This window comes from Rhododendron vialii, chromosome 4a, assembly GCF_030253575.1.
Source record: "Rhododendron vialii isolate Sample 1 chromosome 4a, ASM3025357v1".
NCBI lineage: Eukaryota > Viridiplantae > Streptophyta > Magnoliopsida > Ericales > Ericaceae > Rhododendron > Rhododendron vialii.
In genome coordinates this window covers 8,873,387-8,886,352 of record NC_080560.1, presented here as the reverse complement: position 1 = coordinate 8,886,352, position 12,966 = coordinate 8,873,387, and the positions used below count along the sequence as shown (strand labels likewise).

Below are 12,966 nucleotides of genomic sequence, written 5' to 3'. Positions count from 1 at the left end.
TCGGGTTGATCTGAATTTTTACAGGATTTTATAAAAAAATATTTTAAAAATAATGAACAGTTCAAATTATCTTTGAGGGACCCGAGGTGGACCCCACAAAATTCATATGTACATCGTATGTACATTCTATATGTACTCATAGCTTTTACTCTTTGGTTTAATTGTGTTGTAAGGAAAATATATATTTTCTCAAATTCTCACATTTCTGTTTTATGTTGTTTTACATATCTAAAAAAAGCCGACTCAAAAAGTCTAGTTCTACCTGAAAAAAAAATTATCAAATTAAAATGTTCTTCACGTATTATTGTCAAATTCAGCTTCGATGGATTTATAAGTCGAGTGTTTCTTTATAGAGAAATTTATAGAAATGGTCCTCCTAGTTTCATTCGAGTCTCATTTTCATCCTCCAAGTATCAATTACAACTTTTTTGGACCTTTAAGTTTGGTTTTCGTACCAAGTTGATCCAATTGATAACGTTTGTCAGCCAAATTGGATGGAAAAAATTAGATTGAGAGAAGACGTCATCAATTGGACCAACTTGGTACGAACTGCAACGTGCAAATTGCCATCAATTAGATTTTTTCCGTCCAATTTGGCTGATAAAAGTTATCAATTGGACCAATTTGGTACAAAAACCAAACTTGAAGGTTAAAAGAGTTGTAATTGATACTTGGAGGACGAAAATAAGACTCGAATGAAACTAGGAGGACCATTTCTATAAATTTCCCTTCTTTATAACATTGTATAGTTGCACATGCTCGATATTTGTCAAACAATAAAGCTATAGGGACCGACGGTCTCCATACCGAAATCGCATCGACGGCTGCACCGGGCCATCTCCGGCCATCGGACAGCTGATCCGAGCAATCCAAAAATTCTATAAAAAAAAAGAGAGGAGGGGCTTACGCAAGAATCAACGGCATCCGATGAATGTAGGGTGCTTGATCCAAACACCCTATTTTGTGTGTGTGTGTGTATATATATATACACACACATATATATACATAGGCCCCCTCTTCTTCTTTTTTGTGTGTAGGCCCCACGTTTTTTTTTTTATAGAATTTTTGGACGCTCGGATCAGCCATTCGGTGGCCGGAGATGGCCGGTGCGGCGATCAGTGTGATTTCGGTATGGGGACCGTCGGTCCCTATAGCTTTACTGTTTGTCAAATTATAAGAGTCCTTTGCCGAAATTTTTTAAGATCGAAACAACTTTATATTATCCGGGTTTCTTTGTCATTTCTTGTTTACGTGAATTGTAGGATATGAATGTTCTTACTTTTTTGGCAGGCTTTTGTCTCTTACTAGCTAGGCGAAATGCCTCTTAGTTTGGCAGAATCGCAATCTGATTTTGAGCTTTCGGCATTTTTATGTTATTTAATGGAAAGAGTACTGAAATATTTTTCATTGTTCGTATTTTCAAATTTCTAAATATATCTGTCAATGTATAGCCTGAAGCACTTTCCATTTTTCTTGTCTTTAAATCTGTTTAGCCACAATGAGCCATAGATGCAGGAGAGCTAAAGCCTAATTAGCTAACAATAATACAATAAGTAAATAGGAGATTGATTTTCATACTCTCCAAATTGTTAACCGCGCTCGAAGGTACTATCCAAATTATTAACTTTTGGGGAGCACGGTTAACAATTTGAAGAGTGCGAAAATCACTTGCCAATAATTAATACTATAGCTCATTACTCTGCCGTACGTCGCTCACTTCTTTGATTCCCCCCTCTCTATTGAGTACTGAGTAGTATCTAGCCCTACCTCATAATGTCAGCGTTAAAGTTCCATTTTTGGCAAGCACTTGCATTACCAATAAAAACAGCCGCGGAGTGAGCGGGTTTTTTTTTTTTGTAAAAAAAATACCTTAGAAGTTTTAATGCATCATATTGCATGCAATAAGAAAAAAATATTGAGGGTACTGCCAAATGGCGTCCCAATGTTGAATGCTTGATCTTCTCCAAAACATATTCACGTGAAATTCAAGACTAAATGTATGATTCCCGCGTAAATATGTGATGGAAAAGAATATTGGAGCACCACTTAACAATGTCACCAAATCACTAAATAGTTAATTACTCACAAGCGAAGCCTCCATTAACTGAACTTTTCACCTCTAAACCACCATGTTTTTACGGAATTATATTTATACATGGATTACTATTTTATCACAAAATGCAAATCAAGCGAGGCTCTTTTTCATCTTCTTCCTTTTTTTTCTTTATCAATCTATCAATAAGACCTCTCTCTCTCTTTTCTGTTGAAGCTGATTCGTTTAGACCTAAATTTATTTGCAACATAATATAATTATAAATGTTTTTCTTCATCGCTATGTTAAGATTATCCGATAGTTAAACACTTTTCAAATACGAATCTGCCTCGAAGAAATAGTGCAAAAGAAAATGTCAAGTTTGTAAAAAAGAAATAGATAATTTTCTGTTGACCACAACAAAGTCACTTGTATAGATTGTGCCCCCATTGCTACGAATTTCTGGCTACGCCATTGAATAACCTACACAACTTGTACTATCAACGCTTTTGGGACTACTATTAAATTCAACCATAAATGGTTTTTATGATCTTTTGGGACTTTTTTTTTTCCATTTGTTTAACCTAATCTAGTCTATCCTAGGGACTTGGAAAGGAGATGGGTGCGTACTTACGGAAATCAAACCTACCCATGTGCATGGGAGGAGTATAAAAGAGGCACCAACTGCACTCTACTCCACTTGCGATTTTTTGGGACTTTCTTAAGAAAAAAAATGCACAAACCCTTGCGCAAGCACTCGCATTGAGTCAGTAACCGTACACTGCAAACAGACCACACTCATAGTTTGTGATTTTTGAAAATGATTTTTGCAGTCCACTTTCTCCAAAATACACTTCAAAAGTGGGACGCGGGGGCTCTGCTGCCCACCAGGGGCAGCAGCCCCTGCCCACACCTCACACACACCTCACACGGCACCGTTTTGGGAAGGAAGGAAAAAACAAAATCTTCCGTTTGCAATCCTATGAAGCAGAAATGTGATTATGAAAGTCATAGAGTTAAAATTTAATTATGTTTCTTTAGAATAATATGATCAGAATAATAAGATCTTCGCGTCAATTCAAACGGATTGAAAATTGGAGCACTTAAATTTTTAATCATATTTTTTAATATATAAACGTTCTAAAAAATTAAGTGTGCTAATTTTTAATTCGTTTGAACAAATACGAAGATCTAATTATTCTGATCATATTATTCTAAAAGATATATAATTAATTTTTTTCTATAGAGCTCTCATAATCACGTTTCTGATCTACAGGATCCTAAATAAAGAGCATATACTTAATTATGAGAGCCCTAGAGACAAAAATTAATTATGATACTTTAGAATAATATGATTAGAATAATAAGATCTTCGTACTTGTTCAAACGAATTAAAACTTGGCGTACTTAATTTTTTTAGACCGTTTATATATTAAAAAATATGATTAAAAAATTAAGTGCTCCAATTTTCAATTCGTTTGAATTGACACGAAGATCTTATTATTCTGATCATATTATTCTAAAGAGACGTAATTAAATTTTAACTCTAGAGCTCTCATAATCACGTTTCTGCTCTATAGGATTGCAAACGGAAAGTTTGATTTTTCTTTCCTTCCCAAAACGGTGCCGTGTGAGTGCCGTGTGAGGTGTGTGTGAGGTGTGGGCAGGGGCTGCTGCCCCTGGTGGGCAGCAGAGCCCCCGCGTCCTTCAAAAGTCGTCTATCAGTGGTCCAACAATAGAAAAACTGAAAGAATATTAGAATGCACTTATAAAAAAGTACTGAAGTGGAAAAACCGTTCCCTACTTCTAGTAGGAGTATTTTGTGTTTTTTTTTTTTTGGGTAATTATAGGAGTTTTTTGTTTAACCAATAAGGATACGTTTTTTTTTTTCATTCGTTAAACCTAATATACTCTATCCTAGAGGACTTGGGAGGAGAATAAGTGTTTATAGAAATCAAACCCTACCCATGTACAAGAAAGTATAAGGAAGACACAAACTGCACTGCACTCCACTTGCACAATATAAAGATAGTTCAATGGTCATGATTCATACACACTTCTAAGCCAAGGTCATGGACCAATATTCTTTGTAAAAGAATATTCGGTTGTCTTTTATTATTATAAGATTTCTTTCATGACCTGTACCACATCCAAGATTATTGGTCTTGTCACAATGTTGTCAATTTTGTATCATACCGGACATAAAACGATACACATAAGTAGGTGTTTTGTATCACTCCAAATATCGGCACGTACTGGTTGATACCGGGCGTACCGGCCTGTACCAAATGATACCAGGCTTGAACCGGAATCTTTGCTGAGACAAAGAAAATTGTGTACGTATTTTTTCTTTTACATAAAAAATGTTTGAATTTTAAGATAATTCAATAAAATTTGGAGTTAATCATCTTAATTTGTTATTAGAACTAATTTTAACATATATCAAAGTGCTATAATTTTTTTTATACCTCTACTTTTAGTTTTTTGGGGGTTTTTTTTTTTACATACATTAAAACTATAAGTACTCCATCCATCCCATATTCTTGGTCCTGTTTTACTTTTTTGTGTCACTCAAACAATTGTCTATATCTCACAGATAGACAAAACTCATGTTGTCCCCAATCATTGGGGTATGGGCGTTGAAGGATTGGAGACAAATCTAACCTTTGACAATATGCATAAAGTGTCTGCTCTCTTAATACTACTGAAACAGTGGCCCCCCCCTATACTAGTTTTGTTGCGGAACCATGCCCACTAATTAAAGCCAAATAGCATCAGAAAAGGTAGGCCTAGAGACCCAACTTAATTTATGTGCACATTACCATACAAAATATTGTCTATATCTCGCAATCTATAATTTTTAACAATTTCGAAAACTTTGTTTCGTAAAATTATTTGAAATCTATCAAACAAGATTCATATTTGATATTAGAAATATTATAAATTAAAAGATATATCCAATTTTTTTAGAGCTCCCAAATAGTAAAAAGGACCAAAAATATAGGAAGTAGGGAGTATAAAATATGTTACAGTCAATTCAAAAAGGTACCGAGATATACACTGATACCGGTACATACCGTTTCAGTAGGAAAAAAGGGTACACTTGCCAATACCAAATCGATACCTTTTGTGATTGTTGGACTTCATTGTCCGATATACAAAAAGCCTTGCGTCTCACAAGTTTTACCGGAAAACTTATCGATCGGAATCTTGATCATCAATTACAAAATCCCGTTCAAAAAAAATAAATTTACAAAATCAGTTTAGCATTAATTGGGGGCATGCTGCAAGGGATCGTACTTGGCCTATAAATTAATAGGGTCAGCATTGCATATCACTCTGCAACAAATTAAACTTACTTATTGGTGCAAAAATGTCACTCCATCTGTTCTTCGTGCCAATCCGATCGATTCCTTCATCAAAACTTGGCCTTCCACGGCAACTCACACGAAAATCCGTACGCTGCGATCATACAAGATTGTACTGCCTCCAATCCTCAGAAATGACTAATCAAGATTCACAGCAGACTTCTCAGAGGCGATCTGCGAATTATCAGCCAACTGCTTGGGATTCTGATTTCATCAAGTCCTTGAAAAATCATGATGTCGTGAGTATTACGAAACACGAGGTTTAAATTAAGAAAAATCAAACTTCGAATTTTATCCTTTATAAGAACTCGGTATGGATTAATGTGTCGGATCAACTAAAAAAATTGGAAGAAACCAAACAACAACTTGAATAAAGCAGCATGTCAAGCAATAATGTCCAAAGGCTGTGAGAAACATAATTTATTATAGTTCGTCATATGCTACTTTGATATTTATCTAAAGTCGACAAATATTGTTCACATCATAGTCCATCTTTCCAATTTTTTGAGTATGCACATTTGCCACCACTAAGGTAAAATTTTGGCTCCGTCCCTGTGTCCATAGTTGAGTAGGTATTTTGCTTTCCTCATTTTCAATTTTACCCTTGTGAACCTTTGCTCTGTTTGTTTCTATTTCAACAATATAGTACTCCTAGTATTTTTGTCATCTTTTGTCATAGTCTGATAGAGAAAGAATTAATAACAATTCGAACAGTCGAAATTGTTGCATTCGACATTCCAACAAGTGATGACTTTGAGATGGAGATGGGCAGTGGCGGCTCTAAGATTTATTTAGAGGGCGTTCATTCAGGAAAAAAAAGCTTCTTAGTTCTTAAGGGGTATTCTCTTCGTCTTTTTTGACAATCAATCACTTTTGCACAAGAGAATAGGAAAGAGCAAACGAAAAGAGAAGCTTGGGACTTTTTGGCTAAGACAAAGCCCTAGAAAGGAGAAATTTTTCGGTGCCGGTTGGGTATATCCCACGTGGTACCCACTCGGCACATCCGGACCGTCTAATACATTTTTGGATGGCTCGGATTGAAATCCACTCTCTCTCCTCTCACCCCAACACTTTCTCTCTCCAAATCCGAGCCGCCCAAAAATGCAATGGACAGCTCGGATGTGCTTAATTAGCGGGGACCACATGATACCCACCTGGCACTGAAAATTTTCCCACTAGGGGAAATAGAAAGAACGCATAGCTAGGAAAAGAAAAGAAGTGTATGTGGCGCTTGAATGTACATAGGGTGTCGAAAGGTTCAGAGTTAGACTTACAGCTCAACGCCCATTACATGTGTACCGAAAAATGTTGAAAGGTTAGGGTGTTCAACTGAACACTGTTAGATGTATGTAGCGCCGCCCCTACCCTAAAAATAGGAGTGTTGTGTTAAATACAAGTTACCAAGTTTAAAGCGAAAATTTCTTGAAATGTAGGTACCAACATACTGCTCCCATTTCATAAATTTGTCCGGTCTGCAAAATTGAGAATAAAAAAATAATGCATTTCTTCTGAGATAAAATCCATACTTTTTTATTAAACTAAAAGAACTCAATGATATCTAATAAATTGTTCAAATTTTTTTGAAACTTTGTTGCAAAAAATGTACTATTTTTAAGTCCTCGTTTTGCGAACGAGACAAACTCTATGAGACATAGGGAGTAGTAATTTGCGATATATATGTTTTGCTCTATTTTTTTTTGGATCAGCTCTATGTATAAATTTTGCTGATTGTAACGGTTTTTACTTGTAATATTTTTTGTAGGATGAAATACAAAAGCACAGGGCAGAGAAACTGAAGGGGGAGATAAAGGTTATGATTGGGGATACAGATGTAAATTCATTGACAATACTTGAGCTAATAGATGATATCCAACGGTTGGGACTGAGCCATCACTTTCAAAAGGATATCACGAGAGCACTAGATAGAATATTTCTATCTGTAAATGGAAATGGAACCAATCTGTGGGCAAATCAGGAGATTAGTGTTCATGCCACTGCTCTCTGCTTTAGGCTCTGTAGACAACATGGTTATGAGGCCTCTCAAGGTTCTCTTTTATCCTTCTCATTTATAATTTAAAAGATGGAGGAGTGATTCACGTTGGGTAACTGGCAGCTAGCGCATATTCAGTTAGGTCTTTATGACATGATTTTGATTATGAAGGCTAACACATACCACGATGCCTGTGACAGTTGAGTTTAACGGAAAAAAAGATTCATATAGCCAACCCCAATTGATTGAAACTTAAAACTCAATTTGGTTGAGTTTTATTTTTAAAATACAAAAATTGTCTTTATTTTCACTGACAATACACAGTTTGAGAATTTCGGAAAATCGTCTTTATGTTCTTTCTCTTTTTCTAAAAAAGCACATAATATTTTTAAAATCGTCTCAATCATGTGTCTGAAAAATATTGGCGTAATTCTTTTATTCTTTGTGAAATGAGAGCACAAATTAGGTTCTTTCCATATTCCGTCTTTGAGGTTTACTTTTTAGAGACACGAAACTTCACCCCAGTTAGCACTTTTCAAAAACCAAATCTAACAAAGTCTTTGAAAAAAATTCCAATTTGTTTTTACAACTTATCGTTTGAAAAAAACTCTGATCTTATAATCATTTGATTGAAAAACGAGTAGCATAGAAGAAGGATATTTTGAAAAAAGATTCAAAATATTATGAGGAATGAGTAGCATACAAGAACTGCATTTTGAAATAGATATATTAGTCGATTCCCTTATGATAGGGCACAGTGCTAATAAAAGATAGTTCATTTTCACTATTTTATTGCGCAAAACAACATAACAAGATTGTTATAAAGCCAAAAATACAACCGTTCCCCTTCACAAGGAGATAGAAAGCAAGGACAAAACTAAACAAAAACAAGATAGAAAAAGATATGGGTAATGTAAATACTCCAGATAGGATTTGCTGATCAAAAATAATTATAAACAAATAGGATTTGTGCGATGTTGTGCAGATGTGTTTCAAAGATTCAAGGACAAAAGTGGAAACTTCATGAAATCCCTATGCAAGGACACCAAGGGATTGCTCAGTCTGTATGAAGCTTCTTATCTTTCTTTTGAAAGAGAAAACCTTATGGAAGAGGCCAAAATATTCACAAACAAACATTTGAAGGGCATAAAGGGAAATATAGTGGACAAAGACCTTGTGGAACAAATAGATCATGCACTGGAAATGCCTTTGCACCACAGGATGTCTAGGCTTGAAGCTAGGTGGTATATAGAGGTTTATGGTAAAAGAAAGGATGCAAATCATTTGCTGCTTGAAATGGCTAAGTTGGATTTCAACATGGTGCAGTTATTACTCCAAGGAGAGCTCAAAGACATGTCAAGGTAAATGAGATCCCCCTCAAATGCAGCCATGCTCGACTACCACGTTACATTTTAGATTTCAAGTACGAAAGTTCAAGGAAATCGAATATTAAGTGAGACAGGTTTTAGTATTAATTATGTGACATTAATCAAGTGTTAATCGATCATTAGTTCGACATCCAATCACATGTGCTGTGAAGTAATCATCCTCCATTATTATCTTACTTTTCAGGTGGTGGGAGGATATAGGCTTGGTGAAAAATTTGAATTTTACAAGGGACAGACTGATGGAATGCTTCTTTTGGACTGTGGGAATGGTTTTTGAACCTAAATTCAGTGACTGCCGAAAGAGTTCAACAAAATTGACATCACTTATAAACACCATTGATGATATCTACGATGTCTACGGATACTTGGATGAACTACAACTCTTCACAGCAGCTGTCGACAGGTTTGTGAAAAAACTTTACCTTTGGCTATGTGGTTCATTTTATGTTTCTCTGTTTTGAAAACTCCAATGCTTAGTCAAATTAATGTTGTCTTACACATGGTCCTTGCATTGAAAATTTGCAAGCAAAAGACCAATAGTTGTGGCTTTGAAGTTTCGATAATTTGTTATTGGAAATTGATATTCGCGCTCCACTTTTTACTGATGGCGCTCCACTTTGTTCATGAAGTTACTAGTAACTTCACGTTAAAATTGGAGCGCCTGGTAAAAGGTGGAGCGCAAAAATCAGTTTCCTTTGTTATTTTGTAGATGGGATATAAAGGCTGTGGAAACCCTTCCCGACTACATGAAGTTGTGCTTCCTAGCTCTCTACAACACTACCAATGACATGGCTTATGCAATTCTTAAACAAAAAGGAGTGAACATCATTCCATACTTAACAAGAGCGGTATGTATAACGTACTGCATTTTTTTTAGGGCAAATTTTCGTAGTCATCCCTCTAGTTTTACGGTTGTCTCAATTTCGTCCCTCTAGTTTCAATTGTCTCAATTTCGTCCCTCTAGTTTCAATTGTCTCAATTTCGTCCCTCTAGTTTGTTTTACGTTTCAAATTAGTAAAATCATTAACACTGTTAATGAAACTAACGAAAAAAATATGATTAAAAAATTAATTGCTTCAATTTTCAATCCGGTTGAACCTGTGCGAAGATCTTATTTTTTTGATCATTTTATCCTAGATGGTCGTAATGAATTTTTGACTCCAAGGCCTTTCAACGATCACCTAAAGACTCCTTATTTAGTTTCAGGGCTCTCTTAGGGTTCTCATTGAAAGACTTAAAGCCAAAAATCCATTATGACCATTTAAAATAAAATGATTAGAAAAATAAGATCTTCGCACTGGTTCAACCGGAATGAAAATTGGAGCACTTAATTTTTTAATCATATTTTTTCCGTTAGTTTCATTTACGGTGTTAACGATTTTACCAATTTGAAACATAAAACAAACTAGAGGGACGAAATTGAGACAATTGTAAAACTAGAGGGACGACTATGAAAATTTGCCCTTTTTTTATTCAAAATTGTAGAAGAAAAATAGGAAAATGTGAAGTTTCAATTCCAGCAGTAAGTCTTATACTTTGTCACTACGTAGGTTACCTCATTCACTGGACTTTGGTACGTAATTTATCATACAAACCTAGAGGCCCTATAATAATGTATATTCTCTCCGTCCTTTTTGAGAGTTCGTGCTACTTTTCATTTACTTATATCCCATAATGTAAAATGTTTTATACGTGATTTTGAAAACATTGTCTAAATGAGCTCTATCAAATAAAACCCATATTGCATATAAAATTTATAACGGGTAAAATGAATCAGCGACAAATCTTATGTTTTAAAGATTAGCAATTGTAGTTTCTATACATTTGTAGTGGCTTATTTAACCACAGTGGGCAGATATATGCAAAGCATTCTTGGTGGAAGCAAAGTGGTGTTTTGAAAAAGAGACTCCAACGTTTAAGGCATACCTAGAGAATGCACTGGTTTCGGTATCGATGATGCTTGTATCAGTTCATGCCTACTTTTTGTTGACCGAAACTATTACAAAAGAGGCTCTGGATTGGTTGGAGAAGAAGGAGCCGTACCATCCTATCATGGAATGTGCATCCCTCATTTTACGACTTTCCAATGACTTGGGCACATCCAAGGTATGCTAGCTATTTACAGTACTCCCATTCGTACATTGTTCTGCTACAGTTTATTTCTCAAAATAAAATCGGAAAGTCTGAATGCCTAACTACATTACAACACGGCGAAATTCGACCAATGAAGTACGTACATCATCAATGCAAAATAATGCTCCCAAAAGGTAGAGCAAGTCCTCCACGCCGAACAATGCCCTCATAAGCACAAAAATAGTTTGAGAAATCACTGGTTAGTACCACTGTGCCTTGTATTTCTGAGTGTCCTGCCGACCGTTTGGTAGCACCGGTCAGTTGTCCTGAGCGCAGGGCTTTTGTAATCGGTTGCACAATAACTCGATAAGTCTGAGATTGATCCACAGGGAATGGTTTTTGCGGATGAATTGCTTTATCGGGCTAGATGCATGTGTTTTAGCTTTAACAAGTTTTAGAATCGAGAGTTAAAGGAACTCAGATCATAACTTTATATTCCCCGAGGAGGTTTTATCCCATGGAAATTATCATTAATTCATAACCTTTTTTTTTTTTTGCTCGGCAAAATGAAACTTTTATAAGAATCTCGAAAAAGGTTACATCGAGGGGCTCGAACACGGAGAACACACATGCTTGAGCAAAACAAGAATAAAAATGACCAAAAACAAAAAGCCCTCCAACAGAAAATTGAATGGCAAAGCACCTTACCACCCAAACCAACTTACAGTTTCAACACCCTAACTCCATCTAGAAAAATCCTAAAATCCTCCACCAAATACACCTTTATGTTGAATTTTGCCTTTACCCACATTGCAACTCTAGTTTTAATCAAATCAACCACTTCCCCAGAACTTGTTGTAGCATTATTGAAAACATACGAATTTCTAACCAGCCACAATGACCATAAAGTTGCGTAAAGAGTGGCTTCCCACAGGTGTTTCTCCAAATTTCTGAAACTACTATCATCCCACCAAATAAATAGATCTTCCACAGATACAGGGCATACCCACTTTACATGCCACCAATCCAGAATCCTCGACCAAACGTCCCAAGAAAAATGGCAATGCAAGAATAAATGATGAGGTGATTCCAAGTACAGCGAGCAAAATGGGCATAGCATAGATTGCCCCTCTGGTAGCAGATTTCGACCCAATAATACGGTTCTAGTAGCCACCTTGGATTGGATAGCCATCCAAGCGAAAATTTCCACCTTTGGGGGGCATTCATTCTTCCAAATGGCTTCCATCACCGGACTCCTAGTATGACCACCGTTCTCCCATTGATTATACACAGATTTTACCGAGAATCGATTATCCGATGACCATTTCCAAAGCACTGAATCTGGCCTAGCCAAATCTAGTATTACAAGTTGCAATCTCCATTTTAGATCCTCCACTTGAATGTTTTCCCAATCACGTAAACTTCTGGTAAATGTCAGATTCTAGCAACCTTCATTGGCTCCACCCCGCATCACATTAATCACGGCATCTTTTTGGGAAGAAATTAAGTATAGCCTCATAACTTTGACACCCTCATTTATTTTTTTTGTGCCACAGGCCGAGTTGGAGAGAGGTGAATCTGCGAACTCAATCCTGTGTTACATGCACGAAACCGGGCTTTCTGAACAAGAAGCCCTAAAGCACATAAGGAAATTGATTGACGAGGCATGGAAGAAAATGAACAAAGAACGAGTAGCAGTTGATTCTCCATTTGAAAAACCATTTATTGAAACAGCTATTAACTTTGCTCGAATGGCCCAATGCAGTTACCAGAACGGAGATTGGCTGGGAGCTCCGGATAATCAAGCAAAGAACCGGGTCTTATCGGTGATAATTGAACCCATTACTACGCCTTGTTAATTAGACGATGGTTCTCAAGTTAAAAAGAGCACAGCTATTAATAAAGTTGGAAGTTGCTTTCTTAATTTGGAGAGTTTTTAGATCTTCAATATACAACAAATGTGTTTTCTTCATTTAATAAATTAATGAAGTTTTTGTTGGGGAAAAAGTGCATAATCTTAGGGATATCTCACAGAAATTATCAAGAATGAGGGAGAAGGGAAAATCTTTGCACATACCTAGAGCGAAATTCTGCTTCTCCAATCTCGGAAGAACC

At 36.1% G+C, this 12,966-nt stretch overlaps 1 protein-coding gene and 1 non-coding gene across 2 annotated transcripts in view; one reads left to right on the top strand and one right to left on the bottom strand.

Annotated features, from left to right (window-relative positions):
- Nucleotides 1–12,725, top strand: part of LOC131323628 (tricyclene synthase EBOS, chloroplastic-like) — a 55,092-nt gene extending 42,367 nt beyond the window's left edge. Inside the window, exons 2-7 of the mRNA XM_058355479.1 lie at nucleotides 7,163–7,445; nucleotides 8,376–8,751; nucleotides 8,963–9,181; nucleotides 9,488–9,626; nucleotides 10,627–10,884; nucleotides 12,408–12,725. Coding sequence (XP_058211462.1) covers nucleotides 7,163–7,445; nucleotides 8,376–8,751; nucleotides 8,963–9,181; nucleotides 9,488–9,626; nucleotides 10,627–10,884; nucleotides 12,408–12,710 — 1,578 coding nt within the window. The 3' untranslated portion in view covers nucleotides 12,711–12,725. The remainder of the gene's footprint in view (nucleotides 1–7,162; nucleotides 7,446–8,375; nucleotides 8,752–8,962; nucleotides 9,182–9,487; nucleotides 9,627–10,626; nucleotides 10,885–12,407) is intronic.
- Nucleotides 4,763–4,868, bottom strand: LOC131324977 (small nucleolar RNA snoR100). Its single transcript, XR_009199553.1, has one exon. It is a non-coding gene; the product is annotated as a small nucleolar RNA snoR100 (small nucleolar RNA).
- Nucleotides 12,726–12,966: the final 241 nt, after the last annotated feature.